Raw genomic sequence first — 24,072 nt, 5'->3', positions numbered from 1 at the left:
AGCTCCTGGGGTTCAGCTTTGGGTTTGGCCCCGTCTTTGCATGTAGGTCACCTGAGCGCGTCTTTTGGGAAGTCTGAGGTCTTTTGCCAGCATTTATTTCATGTTCTGTAGGAGTTGTTCCACATGTAGATGTAGGTTTTTTTTTTTTTTTAGATGTAGTTTTGATGTATTTGTGGGGTGGAAGGTGATCTCCATGTCTTATTCCTCGACCATCTTGAAGGCACCGTTTTTTTTTTTTTTTTAATAATTTTCACCATTATAGTTGTATCACTGGGGACAGGTTCACAGACTTCCTCACACCACCATTCTGCAAAGGGAACTCCATTACCATTAGATTTTAATGTAACTTTTATAGGTGGTAATAAATATTGGTTCAAATTGTTTTTCTCTGCTGGATTACGAAGGATGCCACAACCATTTAGTGAATAAGCCATCCTTTATCTAAAAGTGACATATTAATAATGCATGAATATTTTGATATGTGTTATAAGGTAGTAGGTACTCAATAGATACTTTTTAAATGAAATTTAAATTAACATTTCTGTGAGTAAAAATACCTCAGAAAAACTGCTTTACATTCTTCCTGGCACCTTAGATTATATTTCACATTCAGACTTCAAAGAGAAAAATTGCAGTTTTGCTAAGCTCTTTTATTTTACAGAAGCTTGTAAAGAGAGGGTTGTATTAAAATATAGATTTAAGAAATAACAACCTAAAAAACAACACAGAGAACTTGACAGTATTGTTAATACCTATATTAATTACCTGCAGTAATTGTTTAAAATATTTTTTCCTCAAAGAGGCAGAATATTTCTTTTGATTGTACCTTTATTTTATCATTATTTTCCATAATTTTGAGGTGTTTGTTTATATTTGCTTTGGAGAATAGGATAGTTAATTTATGTTAGATTTTCACTGGTCACAATAAAATTGCATTTTGCAACTCATAAATATTGAGCCTGTTTCTAAGTACGTATCCTGTTTGGTAAGCAGTGGGGATAAAATTAATGAGTTGAGGGCTGTACTCAAGGACTTTACAAGCTAGAAGAATCTTCGAAAATAGTGTGCTAAGTTCTAAAATACAAGTGTGCTAATGAAATGTGGGAATTCAGAGGTGATAAAGATTTGTAGAATATATGTTTCATTTGTTTTTCTTGCCTAGAGTAATTTTGCATCAAGCCTTTATAAATTTGTTTTTATTAATTGATGTTTTAGTGCCAAAATTTTGGTTATTTAAATCTGGTGTTTGGGGCATAAGATATCATTAAATAAATGGTGAGTGAAAGAATGAATGCCTTCATGGAAGGTTGAGGAAATGCTTCAGGTAGTTCAGTTTCCCCATTTTCTTTAACTGCCTCTTGGGATTGTTTCCAGAATGTTACTTTTTTTGCTCTTTGTTCTCATTTAAATTATTCATCTGATGTTTTATCTACTCAGAGATTCTGTTGAAAGAAAAAGAAGGAAGCTAGGAAAAAACCTATTAAACAGGATTGACTAAGCTCTTACTGATGTGCAGGTATTGTTTGATATGTTTAATAGCTTAGAGATATTTATTATATTAATATATTTCAATATATTGATATACATTTGGTTCTTAACAAATAAGGAATATCTTTGCTTCTGAATATCTTAAAATACACATGCATACACTTAATGTTACAAAAGGCAAAATAATTTTATAGCAATAATGAAGCTAATATTTATTGTGTTCTTAATATCAATTAAGAGTATTTCATTAGGGAAGAAAAAGTATTGGAAAATACCATCGACCAACTTTACACAGATACATTTTCAAAACTTGAAGATACGCTGCAATTTTTTTTTTTAATTTAACTGAAAATACTTTCCTTATACCAAATGTTTGACAACTTTATTTAAATTTAATGTGGTCAGTGGACTACTATAAGCTTTCACTTTATATAAAAGGAACCATATTCAGCAGCAACATCAAGTTTTTACTCTAGCTTTTTTTAAACATGTGCCAAGCTACAGATAATTGCAGAAAATGTTAAACCTGCATTATTTTAAGCAAGCCCCCAAATCTACCTTGGCCATTTCTGATTCTATCAGTGCTGGGTCTTTCTCAGCAACCACATTTCTCTTTCTTGTCCTGTAGTTCAGCTATTTCTTAAAATCAGGGAGTAATGGAAGGAAAACGTAATTACTTCATTTTTATGTAAACGTTTTATTTGAAGTACAACATGCAGACAACTGAGTGACCATCTGATCTTTGTATATTTTATGAATCTTTGAAAAGTGAGCGTATCCTTAAAACTGGCATACAGATTTTTTACAAAGATGGAGCATATCCTAGCGTTTCAGAACTCTGCTTTGCCCCCTTTAATTAACACTCACTCAGAGGAACCCGCTATCCTGACTTTTGTCACCATCAGCTAGTTTTGTCTGTTTCTGAACTTTATGTAAATGAAATCATTCCATGTGTGCTCTGTTTTATTACGCTAAATATTATGTGTGTGTGTGAGGCAGTAATTAATTTATTCTCATGCTGTGTGTAGTATTCCTTTGAATGATTACATCATTATTTCCTTATTGCATCTTTTGATGGACATTTGGGTTGTTTTCAGTTTGCACTATTTTTAGTGGTACTGCTCTGAACACTATTGTATCTATTTTGGTTTGCCTAAGTACAAAAGTCTTTGGAGTATATGCCTATGGGTCTACTTGCTGGATAATAGAATTTGCATATATTCAGCTTTTTAAAATAGTATTAAACAGCTTTCCAAAGCGGTTACCCCAATTCTACCAGGAGTATGTGAACATTCAGCTATTCCACATCCTTACCAAGACTGGAAATTGTCAGTGTTTCTAATTTTATATTGTGGTTTTAATTTGCATTACTATGATGACTAATGAGGTTGAACAATACTTTATGTTTTTTGTATATTTGGAATAGTCCCTTTGGTGAATTACCAGCTCAAAGTCTTTAGTCCACTTCAGTCATCTTTTCTTTGTTGATTTTTGGCAGTTCTTGCTGGTTTCTTCTCTCACATTGTGGCTTGTCTTTTGATTTTCTAAATGGTGTTCTTTGATGAAGAGAGGTTCTTAACTTTAATGTATCCCAATTTGTTGATTTTTATTACTATATTAAGCTTTTTTGTGTGATGATGAGAAATGTCCTTATGGTACCTTTAGATTTACATCTACAAATCATCTGGGGTTGAATAAGAGTGTTATATGAGATACAGACTGTTTGATTTATTTAAATGATATCCAATTTGCCAAACATAGTTTATTGAATGGGGCATTCTTTCCCCCATTGCACTGTAATGTCACCTTGGTCAAAAACCACTTGACCAGAAATGTTTGTTTCTGTTATAGACACTATTCTTTTGCATTGGTTTTTTGGTCTGTTTTTGCACCCAAATCATTTTATTTTGATTATTGGTAGCTTACTATCTGGCAGAGGCAATCCACCAACTTTTTTTTTTTTTCCTTACCTATCAGAGGCCCTTTGTACTTTAATAGAGATTCTGGAATAACAGTATCAATTTTCATAAAAGTACATGGATTTTGATTAGAGAATGCATCTAATATATAGACTAATTCAGGGAAGAATTAAAACTTTGCACACTGAATCTTCTAATCAGTGAATAATAGCTTGTCCTTCCATTGATTTAGGTCTTCTCTAACTTCTCTCAATGATTTGACAATTTCATTAGGAAAGGTCTTATACATCTTTCAGTAGATTAGTTCCTCCATATTTGCTGAGTTTTCACTGTAAATATTTGTATGTTGATTTTTCCTAGTCAATGTACTAAGTCACTTATTAATTCTAAAAAGTGTATATGGTTTCTTTTGGATTCTCTGAATACGCAATTATATTTTCTGTACTACTTACAGTTTTACTTATTCTTTTAAAATTCTTTATTACATTATTGCACTGCATAATATTGATATCTTCAGTGCAGTTTCAAATAGAAGTGGTGTTGGCTGCCTTCTGTATCTTGTTTTCAGTCTCCGGGATAAAGATTGTATGGTTTCACCTTTATGCAAGAAGCTTAATGCAGATTTTTTTAAAAGAAGGTTTTCATCATATTAAGGAAGTTTCGTTCTTTTCCTAGTTTTCTGAGTTTTAATCACAAATGGTATTTTCTGCATCTATTAATATGATTTTCCCTTTATTATATTAATGTGATAAATGGCAAATTGCTTTTTCAGACATTAAACTTTGTATTCCTAGAATAAACAAAACCCACACATACATACATATAAATGCAATTTGCTTATATTTTGCTTAGGATTTTTACATTTATGATCCAGGGAAAATTTGGCTTGTAGTAACTCCTTTCTGGTAACGTCTTTGTCAGGTTTTGCTAGTAAGAGTAATGCTGTCCTCTTGAAATTATTTGGTAAATACCCTATTTGATGGGAAAGTTTGTATGGATTTTTTTCCCAAAATGCTTGGAAAAATTCACTTACAAAGTTTCTAGGCATGGAAATCTCTTTGTGGGAAACGTTTAATTACAGATTCAATTTTTTTGTAGATGTAGAACTTCTCTTAAATTCAGTTTTTGTAAATTATGGTGTTTTGAGAATTATGAAAATTTTAACAGTTCTATTGAAGTATGGTTGACATAGAATAAACTGCACACATTGAAGATGTACAAGCTGATATACGTATTCATGCATATTCATCCGTGGAACCAGTACTACAGTTCAGATCATGAACATACTCGTCACCCCAGAGAATTTCCTCATGGCTTTCTGACCTCCCTACCTAGGTAAAGTCTTCTAATCCATAAGACGTCGTATACCCCACTTCCCTATTTACTTAGATATTCTTTAATTTTTTAAATGTTTTGTAGTTTTCAGTGTACACCAGGTTTTGTCACCCTTGGCACCAATGATATGTTGTATTGGGTCGTCTTCTGGTGGGAGGTGGGCTTGGGGGAGGGCTGCCCTGTGCATTGGAGGCTGTTTGCCAGCACACCAGGTCTCTACCCACTAGATGTCAGTAGGATCCCACACCTCTAGTCCTAACAGTGAAAAATATTCTCTAGGTATTGCAAAATGTCCCCAGGGGGACAAATATCCTAAGGCTAAGAGGTTGAGAACAACTGGTACAGAGGATCTGTCTCACATCTTTCATTTGGATTTATTTATTCCAAAGTAGTGTTCATGCCATTGTATCATTCTAAAATTTCATTTTCTATTTGATGCTGGCATTTAGCGATGACATTGAAGTCTATGGATTGTGATCCAACAATTTTGCTAAATTTACTTGTTAATGCTGTTTTTTTTTTTTTTTTTTTTTTTGGTGGTACGCGGGCCTCTCACTGTTGTGGCCTCTCCCGTTGCGGAGCGCAGGCTCCGGACGCGCAGGCCCAGCGGCCACGGCTCACGGGCCCAGCCGCTCCGCGGCATGTGGGATCTTCCCGGACCGGGGCACGAACCCGCGTCCCCTGCATCGACAGGTGGACTCTCAACTACTGCGCCACCAGGGAAGCCCAATGCTAATAATTTTTATAAATTTAGGAAAGAAACCTTGAGATGGCACTCAAAAAGTATGTTATAAAAATGGCCAATAAACATATGAAAAGGTTCTCAGCTTCATTAGTCATGAAGTAAACACAAATGAAACCACAAAGAAATACACTGCACACCCAGGAAGATGGCTAGTATTACAAGCAAATAAACATTAAAAAAAGTTTTTAAATCATATATAGACAATAACAAATATTGGTGAGGAAGTGAAACACATAGAACTCTTGCTTTGGTAGGAGTTTTCCACCACTTTGAAAAACGGTCAGACAATATTTATTAAAGTTCATCCAGCATTTAAATTCCTCTGTACCCAATGGAATTAAATATATGTTTACCAAAAGGCATGAGCAAAAACGTTTATGGCCATACTGTTTCAAAACCTAGAAAGATTCAAAACCTGGAAACTACTGAGGTACCCATGAGCAGCAGAATGTATAAATAAATGTCTGTGTAGTATTCCAGTATTTGTATTTACTGCAATGAAAAGGGATGAACTACCTCTACTCATAAGTGTGGGTGAATCTCACAAGCATATTGAGGATAACTGCCCAATACAAAAGTATATGTACTGTGTAGTCGATCTCCAAGGTCAAAACGGACACAGCTAATCTGTCGTGTTACATTATCCTTAGGGATTAGTACTTGGGAGGTGGCACTATTTTGTTTCTTAAAGTGGATGCTGATAACATGAAAGTGTTCAGTTTGTGAAAATGAATCAAACTATGTACTTGTAATTTGTTCGTTTTCTATATATGTTACACTTCAATGAGAGGTTGTACAAATTAAAAAACAAACAGTTATTTTTCTTTCCATAATTTGGCTCTGCAATAGCCAGTCTGCTCTGTCACACATCCCTAGCTCTCCTTCTCACCACCACTTCCTGGTCACTCCACTCCCACCACAACCCCCAGCTACAATATCATGAAGTTTGTAGGTCTGTCTTAGAAGCTGAGCCATGGCTTTTGATCTAGACAAAGTGTGTTATTTTTCCCCTTCTTGTTGTACCTTGTTTCATTGGTAACTCATTAAGGTTAGCTAGGAAACTGTAATTAGCATTAGTGTCAGAATAAAAAATTGGGTCCACAAGGGTCCACAGTTGGAATGTCTTGACTAGAGAGAGTTGTTCATAATTAACTTTTTTTTTTTTGTAATTTGAGTTTCACTTGATCATATTCACTCGGGGAGGGATGCCTATGAACTTCTGAAAACATACTGTATTCAAAGACACAAAAAGTAGACTCTCCCTATTCTTCTTACTAAAGACATATATGTCTCTATAGTTAGGAAACTGTGTAAAGGGTACAGGGGATCTCTGTGTAATTTCTTACAACTGAATCTCCAATTATCTCAAAATACAAAGTTTCATTTTTAAAAAGGCAGATAATAAATGTATAGAGTCAGATCCCCATTTACCATTTAAAAAAATCTGTTTAAAATAGTATTCATTCCAACTAATATAAAACTTTCCTTGAATTTTTGTCCTTGATTAGAATATCTAATTTACAGTTCCCTGCTTAGATATGGATCTATTGGTGAAAAATGTAACATTTTTTTTCATTCAAACATGAGAGGTTTATGCATTAAACTATTGCCTTTAACCATATAATGAAATATATAGATTTTCAGTTTACCTGACCATATGATACTTCTGATTCTATTTTTTTATTGAATATTTGGGAAGTTTTGTTTGATTTTTTCTGGAAAAAAAAATTTACCAAGACTTTATTTTATAAAATGTCTACAAAAATTTATGATAACGTAAATTTGTATATAAAACACTGCCTTATACACATCATTGTATTCTTTTCTCTAATGTTGCTTAAAGATGTTCTTCCCTTTTTCATCTTTCCAGATTTATGATTTCATTTAGATTTTCTATTTGGTTTCCTGTATTATAGCCCAAGAGAGCAATTTTGTCATTTTAGAATCAATGTAGATATCTTTTTTTTCCCTGATTTCTCAGTTAACTAAATAACGTATTATTTTGTAAACAGATGTTTGAATTTATTGTATTTCCATAATTTATTTACTCCTTTTGGGGAAACAGATTTTTAAAAAATTTCTAATGTTGATGGCATTCACATTTGCTCCTTCTTTTAGCTTTTATATGTAAATCTGGTGAATATTCTTCCCACTTAATTTTTTATTTGATTTTGTGCCATATGCCTCAAACTGGCTTTCAAAATACACATGATTTTCTTCCAAAACTTCCAAAACTCCAGGGAGTTTGGCTCCCCTGCCCTAATTGTGTAGAATATTTATATAACTGCACTTGATTCCTGTTTATGAGGTAAGAACCATATCCCGGGCTATCCGAACTCCCAAATGACTGATTGTTCACTTGTTAGTATATGGTTATTATTTATTTAGATGGAAACATTTTTCAGTTATTACAATAATGAACTGTGTCACCGGTAACTGATTTTTAAACAGCTTGGAATTTTAAAAGCCACTCTTCCTTTTTATCATTTGAATACAGTTCGGTGGTTGAGTTGATTGTTTGCATGTAGGTCATACGTGTCCCGTGGGTGAGAGCATATGGTGTGATTAGATCACTCTGCATTTGTGGTGGGGTGGAGGTCTGTGGGTATCCCTCACAGAGGCAGTGCTGCATTTTCACAGTACTGCTTCCCTAAAAATTCCTCTCTGGGCTCCCATATTTTCATATTATTGGTCTAGTCACTTGTATATTGTTCAGCAATACAGAATATCTGTCAAAAAGATTAAAATTCTATCCATTCCTGCAGTTGCTGGAAAAACCGTGATACAGTCATAAAATTTACAATCCTTATTGTCTTACATTTTCATACTATATGAAATTAATTAGTTTTGCATATTCCTGCAATTTCTAATTTATGCACAATAGATTATTCTTTAGGCATTATTATTTGCTTGCTAAGATGAGACAGAGAATTAAAGGGAAAATAGATAGTGTTGTTTTGGGAAAAATTGAGAACTATTGTTGATCCTACAGTTGCTGTAATTTTGCTGAAATTCTCGTATTCCTTTTTAAAGTGTATTTGTTCATAGTAGTTTGTCATAAAGTATGATTTTGGCTCTTTGTTTTCCACTTTACATACTTATTGCAAGATGCTCGCTTTAGTAATTCACCCTTTATTAATGACAGAAAGAGAATATGGATTACGATATGTTAGCGATTTCTCTCATTCAAAGAAGAGCTGTATTTTAGTTTTAAAGTCTGATTGTTGCTCCTGCTATTTACATTGGCACACCCAAGTAAGCCTGACATTCATTAAGAGTACTGGCTTGCAGTCCTGAACATAGAGAGGAGAGACATGGAAGAATTTAGGTTACTGAGGAAAGAGCCAATCATTTACCATGCTTTCATATTTCAGAATGCTTTCCTGTTTCACCTGTGGATTGCAATACTAGGTGACAAAATGAGTTTTCTTGTGACGGCTCCACAGCAAATGCTCACCTGATGTTCTCTAAGTTAGTTTTCCTAGGAGACTTTCTACCAAAACTGCTACAAAAACTACTGCAAAATTTTTGGTTCCGAGCACCAAGGAAGGCTTTAGGAGTTGATGAAATTCCTGAAATTGTGTGCATTATGTTGCACGTGTGTATGCATGCACACACGTGCTTTTGTCTCTTTACTTCCAAGATGTGTTAGTCAAGGTAGAGACTGTGTTGCTGTAACAGAGAGTTCCAGAAAAGGGCAACCCAAACATAATAGCGGTTTTTTCTCTCCCATAATCGTGCACAAGTAGCGTTGGTCCGTGGGGATTGGGCAGTTCTACCCTTTAGAGTTATTCTTTCCCAGTGGTTGAAGCCAGCACATCTCAAGGATTGTGGAGGGCAAGCTTACAGAAGTAACACACAAGATACACACATCATGTTTGCTCACATTCCTTTGTTGAGAACTTAGTCTCCTGGCCACATCTAACTACAAGAGAGTCTGGGAAATATCCTCTCTAATGCTGCTCCAACTCAGAGGAAGTGTGTGTAACTATGCAAAGATAAAGGACAGAATGGATGCTGAGAGATTAGCAGCCTGCCACACAAGAGGTTTCATCTGTAGTTTCATCCATAGTTTTCATCAAATATAGAAAAGGTACTGTGAACCCAAAACATTTAAAACCACTGATGTAAAGTCCTCAGAAATAGTGACCCTATTTTACAATGCATATTCTGTAAAGCTCTTTTACTGTCTTAAAACAAAAATTACAGAAAAAATAACTTTCCTACACACATATTTTATAAAAATATAAATTATGTATTGTAATTATAGTATGCAAGAGAAATGAACAGAAATTATTATTAATGAAATGTTATGTGTTCCAGTATGTAAATGGTCAGGCATAAGCATCTGGGAAGGCTTGCTGGGGAGGAGAATAATGCACATATATGTGGAGTGACTGATTGCCATGGCTGCAGTTGGAGACTGATACACGTATAGCAGACTGTCGATACAGGTTTGGAGTTAGCTTTAGTGATGCAGTTTTCCATGAACAACTTTCATAGAAGTTCTGAACACAGCAAGTTGCAGTTTTCTCTCAAAATACACATTAGATGCATTTGATATCTACTGAGTTTTCCAAGAAAGAAAACTCAGTAGGTATCAAAACTCATGCAAAAAGATGGTGTTATATTCTAGCCTTGGACCAGCACAGCAGGCGTTTTCCTTGCATGCATGTCCTTTGAGTCATTTCTAAGGCATGTGGGGTGCAGGGCATTTCTCTATCGTGTGAACGTGGGCCCATTGCTGGGCCTCTGTATCTTTCCACTCTGCCCTCTAAAGGCTGGGAATATTCCCATAAATGTGAAAATACCTCCCCACCCCACTCTCCCCAGCAGACACACTTCAATTAGCAACTCTTATTTCTAGCAACTTTTCTCCTAGACATCATCCTTGTCTCCCGCTCTCTGCGGCTCTTCCGGGGTACCCCTATACTCACATATGCACTGTGGTCCTTGCATCTCAGTGGTGTCTATTCACAGGCTTTAGGACAGCCCCCTTCAAGGATTCAGATCGCCTTAAGTGGCCACAAGTGCATGGAATCACGCCACTCCTTGAGCTTGTCAGCACCTCCTTTCTTCCTTACTTAACAGGCGCTCCTTTGGGCTTGATCTCGGGGATCGCAGTCGTTCTTTTTTCCTTCCCTCTACCAATGTCGTAGAACCTTGGTCCTGGAGGAAACATTCGAGGCCTTCTACTTTAATCACTCCATTTTACAGACCTTGTAAATGAGTTTCATATGGTTACAGTAACTTGCCTAAGGACATGTGGTTAGTTCTAACTCTAAAGCAGGCCAATTATTGCTCCCATATTTCCCTTGAGAAGCGAGCATCCTTTTTTATACCGTCCAAGGTTCCCTTCTCTCAGCTTTAGACCACAACTCATCTCCTGAGTTGATGGTATCTTCTAGACCCATGGTGTGTGCGTCTCCCCACCACCCCTCTCTCCAAAGTGTCCCCCAGCCTCCTCATACTGGTCCTTCTTTCTGTGTGGCCCATGGTGAATTTACACTAGGAGGACCCATGGTAGCTCTACTCTATTTCTTTTTGCTTAAATTTGCTTGTTAGTGCTGAATTCATTTCTTGGAAGGGATCTTTGAAGCCCCTTGTCCATTTGGCGGTGACAAGTTTAGTTAAAATTTACAGTTGGTAAAGTACCTAACCTGGAAACAAGTTGAGTGCACAGTTTGAAGTGCAGTGAGCTCGAATGAAGGTGAAGATGTTCGTCCGCTTGGCAGACGGTCCGTCTCTCTCTCCTCTCAGCACACCCCTCAACAGCCTGTGACTCAGGACGGTGGACATGAAGCTCAAGTGAGGTCTCAGTGTTTCACTTTATTTTATTTTGTTCCTGCTTCCATTGAAGCAGTTCATGGTGGCCATGCTCTGGAGTCAAGTACAAACACAAAAAGTCACACAGACCTCATTTTTAAAAAGAGAATAATAGGTGTACATGTAGGAAAAACCCAACAGCATTTGAATTATGTTTCAATGGCAATTTTGTAAGAGTGACCAGGACATGGTTCAGAAAGGCCATGTTTTATTCTGGCCTTTGACAACAGTTTGAGAGTTCACTGAATTGGAGTTTTAAAGACACGTCTGTTGAGGGGTCGAGTAATAGGGTCTCACTCTGTGATTCTCTAATGCTCTGATTTGCTGTACTTTAGATACCAGGTAACCGTTCCTATAGTGAACACAGTGTGCACAGTATCATTCCCACAGAATATTCTATGGGGAGCAATGCTCTGAGCTTTCAGGAGTTTGAGAAAGGCCACTCTCATTGGCATAGTAAAGGCTCCAAAGCTCTGTAGTGAAGAAAATTGTTGAACTTTGTGTCAGCAACGTTAATTGAACATAAAATTATTTCCCTAGGAATATCTCAAGGATCCCTGTCATAGAATGTATTGGGGAAATAAGGAAGTAAAGGAATGAAGGTTAGGTGTGTCATCTCTGTGACAGAAGTAATTCAAATATCAGGGATGGGCAGGCATTCTCTGTTACTAACAAAAAGAGAGCTGTGTGTCTTAGGAGTTTCATTTAGGTGCTTGGTGTCAGTTTGATTTAGGTGGCATGTTTGGCATTTTGTTATAAAAATTTACAAGCTGATTTAGAGTCTTATCTTTATGAAACTCTACCCTTATAATGTGCTATAAGTTGAACTGCTGGCTTGTTATTAATTTGCATTGCAGTCCAACTTTTTTCATGGTCTTTGGCCCTGTTTGCAAATGTAATTTCTTTCTCCAATGAACTGCATGCTCTCTTCAAAGTGGAAAATGTTTAATAGATTACTCAGTGTAATACTTTCTTAGCTGTATTCGTCCAGCTTTGCTCAGGTTGCAAGAAACGGAGATCTGATGAGTTGAGAGTTGGGGGACTTGAAGTAATTACGGGGGAGGAGGAAGGAGTTAAATGCTAGACCTCTCTCTTCTTTTCTTACGTGATCTGGGATATCTTGGTTCTCCTCAGGACATCTCTTATGGTATTTCAGACCTTATCTCTTTCCCTGAAGCAGGGAGGAGGTGATTAATTGGTTATCCTAGTTCACAGAATGTCTCTCTGTGACAGCTTTGTCTTTGACACTGATCTCTGGGCCAACGAGCTTTGGCCTGGGTAGCAGGACTGGTATTGCTCAAGGCTAAGGGGCTGATTTCTCAGAAGGGAATAGTAGCATTCAGGTGACCAGCCAGCACTAAGGCAGGCATGCCTACCTGGTACACAGGCTCTCCAGCTGTGATACCTAGTTTCAAAAGCAGATAATTCCTTCCAAATGTTGCTTCTTGGATATCATGGTGTCTGCGTTCAAGTGATGTAAACTTAATAAAGTTCGTACTTAAGAATTCCCAGATATAAAAGATCAGAGACTAAGCACTCAGTAAATGATGGCTAGTATTATTATTTATTGATCTTTTGAAACTTCACTCTTTGTAAGTAGTATCTTTGAAAATTTCACTCACTAGGTAGTGGTTGGGTTCTTTACATTTGTTATTTCTAATTCATGTAACAGCGTTGCAAGTAGGTTTGCTTTTTCCATTTGAATAATGAGACAAACAGAGACTAGGAAGCTGTCATTAAGCACCTGGAGCATCTTCAGACAGATATGAAAATGCAAAACTGGGATCAGCAGCCCAATTTTCTAACTTTAAATCCAGCCCTCTTTCCACTGTGACATGCTGGGTTACTTACTTAAGGAGAATGCCGCGGACATCTTTGCACATGTCAGAGTTTGTTTTATTGGTTTTTGTTTTAATTTATTTGTGCAACCTCTACGTCCTGCTCTGGTAGGATTTAAAGTTTTTGTATATACGTCAAGTTTAAATCCTACCAGAGTATTCCTTCCGTGTTTTGTTTTGCTGCACAACTGCTTAATTTGAAAATATACATTGTGCACACTTTGGGACGTTGTATTACAGAAACATAACCCTGGTGTTGATAACCCCCTAGGTGAAGGCTAAAATCCGTTGTCTGCTTTTTTCCCTCTTTGCTACTTTACATCAAAAACAATACCTAAAAGTAGCTCCTGCTCTTATAAGCTCCTACATTCCTTATAAAATCAATTGTTTATTCACCCTAACAAAAGTATCTTTTGGGTACCATCATCAAAAGACTGGATAAGGTTACGTAGATGCATCGAACAGTGAGACAGCTAAACCGCAACAAAATTATTTTATTCAACGATATTTATTAAGTACCTACTCTATCATGGAGTGCAAAGCACTGTCCTCACGGAGATTACAGTCTGTTCTTTCTTTATAATCCATTTTCTTTGATAATGCTGCTTGGAGTCTTGTATTCTCTCTTTTAATCCCCTGTACACAGATACATACACATAAACACACATACACACACACAAACACAGACACATTGGGGGTACTCTGAGGTGTGTCTGTCACACCTACTACCCAATAATAATAATTATTATAGCTAAACTTCTTGTTATCTTTCCCTGAACAACCACTAGTCAAAGCATTTTACATATATATATATATATATTTTTTTTTTTTTTTTTTTTTTGCGGTACGTGGGCCTCTCACTGCTGTGGCCTCTCCCGTTGCGGAGCACAGGCTCCGGACGCGCAGGCTTAGCGGCCATGGCTCACGGGCCTAGCTGCTCCGTGGCATGTGGGATCTTCCCGGACCGGGGCACGAACCCGTGTCCCCTGCATCGGCAGGCGGACTCTCAACCGCTGCGCCACCAGGAAAGCCCACATAAAGGTTTGGAGTAGAAGAATGAATGCCTGCATGTTAATTAAAGGAAGCCCCATGGTATAATAGAAAAGGTATTATTTTGAGGGGTCAAATCCTGTTTCACCACTTACCTACCTCCCTGGTCGTAGCTACTAAATTAATTAGAGTCGTTATTATAGTTATAAATACAACTGTCACTGAACAATAGTAGATTGGGCCATCGTTTAACTGGGGAGAGGAGTAAACTTCAGGTGTAGATATTAACAGACTGTAAATGGGGAATTAAAGGCATACTGGTACCCAGGCCTGGGAGTTCTTATGGCATCTTTTCCTTCTCTAGGTACTTACCCATACTATTGTAGCGAACATTACCTTTTTTCGGTCCCATCCTAGAGACTAAGCTCTTACGGCAGCAGAAGCCGTGTGTCCGTTTCACAGTTCTTGGCAAGTAGTTCTTGGCTGCTTATGAAATGTTTGTTAAAGACGTGAGTGACTAATAGATAGTCACTTAAACACAGCTGTTCAGTGTATTAAAGTGGAAACAGTGATTCATTGATTCCCACAACCTCATAACAGAACCTTATTTTATCTCTGCAAGGACATGAGCTTTCTTTCAATAAATAAAGCCCTAGTATTCTGTGGTTGCATTGGAAGTTTGCTTTTCCATTTTCCTCCCACAGAGGGAACATTGATGAAAATACAATTATGAGAGAATGTCTTTTAAGATACACACATTCTCATATTTGCGAAAACGTGTTTAAATTTTATTTATATTCATTTGGATCCAAGAAAATAAGTCATTTCTCATCAAGCCCTATCAGATTGTCCCAGTGTGTGGCCAGGGGTTGTCCACAAAGTTTAATGAAAGAGATGAACCATAAACATCAAAACATACTTCTGTAATTTTGAGAGGTTGATTAAAGCTTGATCTGTCCATGACTTGACTTCTGTCTTTAGATGTCTTTATTTCGTTATTTTTACCTATTTCACCACAGGCTACATCTCTTCTGAGCAGGATGCTGACACATTAGAGACATTATTGAATAGAGATTCCTCCCTTTGCAGTTTAAAGCAGGGTGATTCTTAGCAAAAGTGGCAGAATGTAAATGTGTAAAACAATGTCATTAGAACATGATTTTTGTTTTTAATCCAGAAGATTAAGGGAAATCCCATGTAAGTAAAGTAATCGAAACTCAATAATTAAAGTCTTTTAAGAATCAATATCAGGATTCTTTTTTCATGTGTTTTAATACCATATACGTCCCTCAAGTGAGGCTCTTCTGATTGTATATGCTGAAATTCGTAGCACCAATTATGAGAATATCTTTTTCTCTTATTTCTAGGGAATTCCTTTTCCTGTTAATTGGGTCCTGAGAAATTGCTTACCAGCAGGTCTTACTCTAGGGGATGGCCTTCCCAACCTCTAATTGAAGACCTCCTCTGCCAACCTGGAGGCTTGGGCAGGTGTCTGGTGGAAGGCAGAACAGTTCTCTTGGGAGGTGCGAGAGATTCCATTCCAAAGGCAATGGTTATCTTAGTTAAGTGGTTGGGTTGTTTACAGATTGTGTTTCTAGAGGAAGAAAACTTTATTACACACATATAGATGTACATGAATGTATAGATATAGATATATAGATACATGCACATATATGTATTTATATGGGGTTTTTTGGGGGTTTTTTTGCGGTACGCGGGCCTCTCACTGCTGTGGCCTCTCCCGTTGCGGAGCACAGGCTCCAGACACGCAGGCTCAGCGGCCATGGCTCATGGGCCTAGCCTCTCCGCGGCACGTGGGATCCTCCCAGACCGGGGCACGAACCCGTGTCCCCTGCATCGGCAGGCGGACTCTCAAGCACTGCGCCACCAGGGAAGCCCTATATGTCTTTTCTAATGAAGTGATAATCTATTCCCACAAGACCAGCTGTTATTTTGTCATTTTATAATCTTCGTTTTCAAAGCCCTTTGCAATTTACATACTTGAACATCTCATTTAATAATTAAATGTTGCCCACTCCTCTGCCTCAAGGACTTTATTCTAGTTAGCAATTAAACCTGCCGTCATGCTAAGTACAGTGGATCTTCCATCTCCCAAATTCTTCCCTGCTGAACTTCATACCTTGTGGATTCTGTCCCAGTGCTCAGCAGTGACTCCCAGAGCAGCAAGTATTATGAAGAAAAGGAACCTATTCGACTCAGAAGAGAGGCTTTTATTATAAAATCAACTTTAATGGCCTATCATAACAGTGATGACAAAAGCCTTCTACTTTTCCATCTAAATGTTGATTTTGGGAGGTAATATTCTCTGAGATTTCTCTTTTGTTCACATCAGCTTAATTCCATGGACACCTAAAAAAACGAGGTGGAGGGCAGATGAAAATGGTGTCGGGTTTTTTTTTTCTTTAACCTCCATATAATTCCAGATAGTCTTGATTACTACTTTATAATGATAGTCTCTATGTATTTAAAGAAAAGTTGTTATATGTATTTGTAGTTTGATATAATTTTTAAAAGTAATGTCGAATAATTGTTTCCTGCAGTGGGCTTTGAAATTGAGGTGGTTTAGGCTTATAGCATCATCCTTTACTAGTTTTCACTATTTTATTTATTTATTTTTAATATTTGATTTTGGGGGTATACTGAAAATTATCCCATGTCCAGATCTTAGAAATTTGCATTCATGTTGCTTAACAAGGATTTAGTACCTAGTGTGTGCAAATTCATTGTGCTAGGTTTATCTCATTTTACTGCTTCTGACAATAATACTTTCACAACTTTTAAAGCATCATTTCCCAGACTGTATTCTGGAGAACACTTGTACTTGTTCCATGAGATATTGATAATCGTTCTGGAAGAGGATTACAGGATTTAAAAGTTTGCGAAATACTGCATGATACATATATTCTTAAGAGTTTAAAGTAAATTCTAGCATACTTGAGAATACTTATAGTAAAGAAAACCATTTAACCATATTTAGTAGATATAGGCTATATTTATTGGATGGTAGAATCAATTTCCTTCTAGATAGATTACCCATTAAAATTATAATTACCCCTTAAAATTCCTGTTTTTCAAAGCACAGTTTGGGAAATAGTGTCTTAAGGCAGTTTTAGAAATAGCAATAAAAAATTATTGGCCAAACTGTCTTTAGTATACCGCTGATCCTCTCTCCCTTACTGATACTGTCTTTCTCAGAAGCTCTCTTTCATTCTTTATGCCTAACTTTATGCTTAAAGAATTACATTTTCTCTTATGGATAAAACTTGAGCCGTACTTATATAGAATCTTCTGAGCCATCTGAATCATACTTAATGGTAAGGCAAAAAATGAAAAATTACCCTTTAGAAAGAATGAATATCCTGACTTTAATTCCTACTGGGGTATAGAATACAAGGGCTCTGGATGCTTGATCAGGGTATAAGAGGGTCAGTAATAACAGCTTATAGTCTCTCTGCTCATTACTCTTTTGCTTTTGCATTAGACTCCTGGCTGGCCTCTCACTGACTAGGTTGTCTTTGCTCTAAAGACCCTATTGATTGTTTTATTGGACACAACAGCTAGTATAGTGTACTGTACACGGTGTTGACCTAAGTAATTGCACGTGGCTTGATAGATATTAGCACATACACAGTACAGATCTTCTTGAAACTCTTTCTTTCCTTTCAGCTACGATGCCGTCTGCTTTGACTTTCTTCCTGCCTCTGGCTGCCTTTTCTCAGTCTTCCTAACAGGATTTACTTCTTCTGCCCATTCCTCCTACGTTGGTGTTCCTCAGGGCCCTGCTTTAAGCCGTCTTCTCTTTTGGTAAATCCTTCCTGGGTGTTCTCATCCATATCCATGTTTGCAGTTACACTTTCTTTGCTACTAATGACTAATTTTCTGTGTTTGATTCCTTCCTCACCATTGAGCTTCTTCCCTGAGTTCCGGCTCTTGATTAGATCATCTTTACTTGGATGCCTTCATGATGTCCTTATATTAGCATATCCAAAGAAAGATCCATCATTTCTTTGTCCAAGACACTGCCCCTCCTGTGCCTTTTCCTGTCCTGATGGCTGTTTCCAGCATCTACCAAATTATCCAAGACTTGTTCTTGGCCATCATCTTTCATGCCTTTATCTCATTCACCACCCACACACACGCTCACTCAGCCCCATCATTTCTGGTTCCCTTATTCCGCCTGGAGGACATGCATCTTTACTCCCACTGCCTGAACAGTCTTAAGACTTCTCGTCATTTTTTCCATGGCCTTCTCTTGGTACTTCTTGCCAGAAGTCCCTGTTTCTTGTCCTGTCTTTATCCAGGGCATTCTTTACACTACGTGCAGAATGATATATCTAAGACATCAATTTGGAATTATAATCAGCATCTCAACCTTAATTGTTTCAGGACTAAACCTCGTCCTCCCATAGTGTTTTCCGTTGTAATAAATAGCGATTTCGTAATTTCAATTGCCAAGGCCAGAAGTCTTTGGTGTCATCCTTGCCTGCTTGCTTTCTCTCATACCACACATCCAATCCATCATCAAGTCCTGTTGGCTCAACCTTCAGAATATAATCAGAACCCAACCATTTCTCACCACCTCTACAGCTGTCAACCTACTATTTGGATTATCTCAATAACTACATACCCAAGTCCCTGGTGAGTCTTTATCTTCTAAAACTATGCTTTCCAATACAGTAGCTGCTAGCCAGCAGTGACTATTGAGCTTTAGAACTACGGGTGATCTGAATTGAGATGTGTTATAAAAATATATACTGGATATGAAAAGATTAGTATACAAAGGGAATGAGAAATATCTCATTAATAACATTTCGTGTTGATTGTATATTGAAACAATAACATTTCATATAGGTTGGATTAAATAAAATGTGTTATTAGAATTAATTTCATGTTTCTTTTTGCTATTTTAATGTGATTATTAGAATAATTAAAATCACAGATGTGGCCCAATGTTTATATTGCTGTTGGACAGCTCTAAAGTCTTTTTTAAAATGCAGCAGTCAGAGCTATCCTTTTGAAATGTCAGATCTTTTCATTTGTCAGGCCAAAATCCCAGAGGCTTTCCAGCTCGCTTGGGGGAAAAGCCAGTCTTTACAGTGGGCTCCGCGGCCCAGTATGATCCTGGCCCCTCAGCCCCTGTTTCTCCTGCTTCTAAAGTCTTTCCATCTCTTAGGACCTCCTCGCAAGCCCCACCTGAGGGCCTCTGCATTTACGTCCCTCCACCAAGCACGCTCTCCCAACCATGGCTGCGGGGCTCCTTCTTCTCTCATTCAGGTTTCAGCTCCGGTGTCCTGATCAACAGTGAGCATGAGAGAGGCTCGTCCTGGACACACCATCTACATCAGCGGTCCACTTCCCCACACACACTCAGCACGAACCTTTTCGTCTTGTTTTGGCTTCGCTTTGAATCGCTCCCCGTTACCTGTAGGATGAAGTCCAAATTGCTAAGTATATCTAGGTGTCCCCTTACGATTTAGCCACTTTCTGACTCTCCAGCACATTTCTCACGCTTCCTCTAAGCAACCCACGTGCCACGCATTCCGAATCACTTGCAAGAAACCCCAAATTAGAAAAAAAGGGATAAAGAATCTTTCAGAGGTGCAAAGGGTTATTATTAAATGTAAATATATTCTCATACAGAATTAACATTCCTCAAACTTCAAACATTGGATGGTTTTCAAGTAGCAATAACATTTTAATCCTTTGAATTCCACTGATATCCATCCCATAAAATGTACGTTAATATAACTGACCCCAAAGGCAAATGATATACTCACCAACAGAGACTTAAATCTCTGTGAAAGTATCTCTCCACAAATAAGTTTTCCTTTAACCATACTTATTTTCTTCCACAACGGCACAGAGTTTTTCTCCTTCTGATTAAAAAAGAAGCATAGCTTATCAATAGCTTATTTGGATACTTCACTATAAGAGAGTTAGGGGAGTTTTTAGAATGAATGTTTCTATTGTGGGTAATCAGAAAAACCAGAATTTGTAGCTCTGCGATAAATAAATAAATAAAACTTTCAGAAACGTGTATTGTTCCAGCTCATTAAAATGACATGTCTTTTGGACAGTATTTCTGAAACGCCGTAAAATTAATAGTGTATTTAAAAGGTTTTATTGGTACATGTTTAATTTAGCCCTAGTGTTTAATTGTGCTGTCTCAGACAGGCTGGAAGCCTGGCAGTTAATATTATTTTTTGCTTTTAAAAGAAAAACATTTTCCTCCCGGGCTAGCTTCCATATTCTTGAATGTGTTCATTTCACACTGCCTTGCATTTTCATGTGCTGAAATCTTGAGACTCTGTCAGAGCTAACCTGGATCTGGTATTTCTTTGTGTTTTAAAATTATGCTGAAATTTCGATTAATAACTAATCATTCCCCTGGCCTGGCAGAACACACCAAACTAAAATCCTATATGTCAGCTACCGGAGTTAAATTGTAAATCTTTCTCTTACACGAAGCAAAGACAGGGCAATAAACGTTTATTGAGTGCCTGCAATATAATAGGCATTGTGCAGGGACTCCAAATTATGAAGCACCATGCGTGTTCTCAAATGTAGAAAATCTAACCTTTTCCATTGTGCCTTCCATAACTGTACCTCATAGTAAACCAATTCCTTTTTCTCTTCAGGGCACTTGCCTTCCACCTACTAGTCCTAACTTTTGGGGACACAGCACCAAATGGCATCCCTTGACTCAGTTCGTATACTGCGTGCCAGGAGATAGTGTCCTAGAAGTGTCCAATTAAAAGGTGGGAAGGCGAGGCCATTTAGCCACTCACATCTTGGGGCTGTGGTAAGACCCTGAGGTGGGATACGTGCGTGGCGATGTCACTGTACGTCACAGCCATGCTGAGCTCAGGTGGGTGGGAGAGATGCACAGGGACCAGAACCATCTGCTGTATGGGGAATATGTTCAGAATATAAGGGCAGAGCCTTTTTCTTTACTGCCACCGTATTGCCTGCACCCAAAAAGCGCCCGGTACACAGGTTCGTGTGAGTGGCTTAATAAGTATCTGTTGAATGAAGATGAAATAATTGTGAGTAAACAGTGAATCCATGCATGAACAAAGTCTTGCCTGAAATTTTCCAAGTGTATTGAATATTTTAGTATGGTTATCAGTATCTTCTTAAATGAGGAAACTCAGGATCTCAAATCTGTGGCTGCCATGATGGCAGCATCCAGGATGTCTCACACCTGTTCAGTGTCTCTCTTTTCTGGACTTGTTGACCATTATCCGGCTTTGAGTTGCTAGTATAATATTTACTTTTAGACTCAGTATTCTCCTTTGCTCCCGAATGATGGTTTAGCTGACATATTCGTGAAGGCATGATTTGAGTTAAATTTAAAAGAGGGACAGTATTTCAGTGGGTGAAAATGGGGTGTAGAGAAGACTGCAAACGAACAAAAACATGGGGCTAAGACGTGTCTGAGTGTGTTTTCAGATAGCAGTGACTTATTAGCGCTTAGGACACACGGGGGTGTCTATGAGAGTAAGAGGAAATCTTTGAAAATGTAACTGGAGCTACAGTTTGCCAAACTGACTCAATAGCAGGCTAGAACATCTTCACGCCTTCATGAACGGTCCAGTTACTGATTGTCTGTGATGTTCCTCCTCTACAACAAAGCTCCCACTCTGTACTGTATACTTTATATAAAACCATTCTGCCCCAATCCTGTTACTTGCCCAAGACCCTAACCCATTTGACCCCTGGCATCAAGTTCTTCCTAACGACTCACATCCACCTAGATACCCTCCCCTAGCTTTTTTTTTTTTTTTCCCCCTTTTTAATTCCCACTCACCTCATGCTTGGCATTGTTTAACTTTTTATGTGTTCTGTCTTCACTCCTCAACTACATGAGAAGCCAGCCAAGGACAACACTAATTATTTTTATCCCCCGTGTCAGCAAGCAGAATACATTCACGGGGCAGATGTAGTGAATAGTTGGAAAGTTAAAAGCATCCAGTTCGATGATGCTTATCCAAATCTCTTCTATACGTGCATGAATTTGAAAAATAATAAATTTGAGGAAAAAGGTTAGTAGCATACAGTTGCACAGATTTTAAACTTTGTATACCTGTTTTCTGTGTGCACCCAAAGAGATGAGAAGAATAGAGCGAAGGGTATGTATGACAGTGTGGGTGTATTTGTTTTAATGTTTCAGAACTTTGTCGTCTGAACTGAACCTCAGACAGTGGAAGAACCCAAGTGATCAGACTAGATTTCTTTAGCTTCCACAAACTTTAGAGAATTTAATTAAAAAAATAATCTAAAGGTGTACACATATGTAGATTTTTAATTTGGTATCATTTAAGGCATATAAAGATGACAAAGATATAAATTTTTTGATTAAATCACATACATTTGTTATACTCACCACTGATAATGGAAATGTCTAATACAGATTTCCTTTAAGTTGATGTATTTAGTCATTATAATAGTCACTGTAAGCAGTGCAGTTTTCCTACTAGGAAATTCATCTTTTGTTAGATTCCTTTCCTCCCTGCCTTTTACCCTGCTGTTTCTCTCTCGCGCTCTTTCTCTCTCTCACACACACACACTCACACCCTCAGTTTTTGCTTCTTCCCTGCATACTTTTGCTTTGAATTATTCTTGATGGAATCTTGGTTTTGTCGGCTTATTTCCTAGATGGGAAGTGATGGAATTTTACGCCTCAGTACTTCAGCTCTAAATAATGAATTCTTTGCATATGCAGCGCAAGGCTGGAAACAGCGACTGGCAGAAGGTAAGTTTCTATTTCCCATTATTATTTGACATATTTAAGTCAACAGACTGTACTGAGATTTGCACCTTTCTCTGCTTCCCAAGTCATTTTCCCCCCTGAAGTATACTTGAGTAAAAACTCACATCCTATTTCAAATGACTTCATTAATTCTTTTGTTATACTTCGCATTTTTGATGTCCAGTATTTTTATTAATTAATTAACTTATTTATTTTTGCTGTGTTGGGTCTTCGTTTCTGTGCGAGGGCTTAACTAGAGAAAGTCCAGTATTTTTGAAGAAAGCATGACGTTATCTGGAACATAATAAAATTTTTTGATATGGCAAGATTTTCTTTGGAATAATCATTTTAATTATGTGTTTGATGCATTGTGTATTCTCTAATGTCCAAGAGCCTGGAAGAATCTTCTTTTAATGCAGTCTTCCCCTGAAGCCACCACTTCATCTTATCATTCCTTTAGTCACCAAGCTTCATGAAAGACTAAAAAATACCCAGTGTTACCACATTTTTACTCCCTTAGCCACTCACATGTTTATGGTTGGGTGTGACCCCACCATACACAATGGGAACAGTCCCTTCTAGAGAATAAGAATGGCTTTCTCATTACAAAAAAAAAGTTCACTTTCCTCTTCTCAGTCCTTGGCATTTCATCTTCCTTCTCCTATGTCTCACTTGTTATCTACCCCATCTAATTTGAAACCGTCTGCCTTCGACATTCATAATATATTTTAAATTGTGTCCCCAGGCTACCTTTCTGACAGCCTTTTCTCACCTTCCTTCAGGAGCTCCTGTTCTTTCACCTGATGGTAAATGGTGATGTCTCCACCATTCTCCTCCCTGCTATTTGCTTTTGCAACTATTCCCATGCTCTAAGAGCCTCATTCAGCTAGTTTCAGCTATATAGCCCACATGCTGAGAACGTCCAAATCTGGCTGGAAGTCCTCTTTCCCAATCCTTTGCTGCTCCATTCCACAAACCTGCTGGATCTTTCCAGTATCAGGCACCTTAAAACCAAAATGCCAGTATTAAACTCTCTTCCCTTTTTCTTTCTTTTTTTTTTTTTTTTTTTGCGGTACGCGGGCCTCTTACTGTTGGGGCCTCTCCCGTTGCGGAGCACAGGCTCTGGACGCGCAGGCTCAGCGGCCATGACTCACGGGC

At 37.7% G+C, this 24,072-nt stretch overlaps 1 protein-coding gene across 1 annotated transcript in view; it reads left to right on the top strand.

Annotated features, from left to right (window-relative positions):
- Window positions 1-24,072, top strand: part of ASXL3 (ASXL transcriptional regulator 3) — a 172,985-nt gene that overhangs the window by 126,549 nt on the left and 22,364 nt on the right. Inside the window, exon 9 of the mRNA XM_030876618.2 lies at window positions 22,821-22,917. Within this exon, the coding sequence (XP_030732478.2) occupies window positions 22,821-22,917 (97 nt within the window). The remainder of the gene's footprint in view (window positions 1-22,820; window positions 22,918-24,072) is intronic.

Source organism: Globicephala melas, chromosome 13, assembly GCF_963455315.2.
Source record: "Globicephala melas chromosome 13, mGloMel1.2, whole genome shotgun sequence".
Lineage (NCBI taxonomy): Eukaryota > Metazoa > Chordata > Mammalia > Artiodactyla > Delphinidae > Globicephala > Globicephala melas.
The sequence above is the reverse complement of the archived record's forward strand: the minus strand, read 5'-3'. Positions and strand labels throughout refer to the sequence as shown.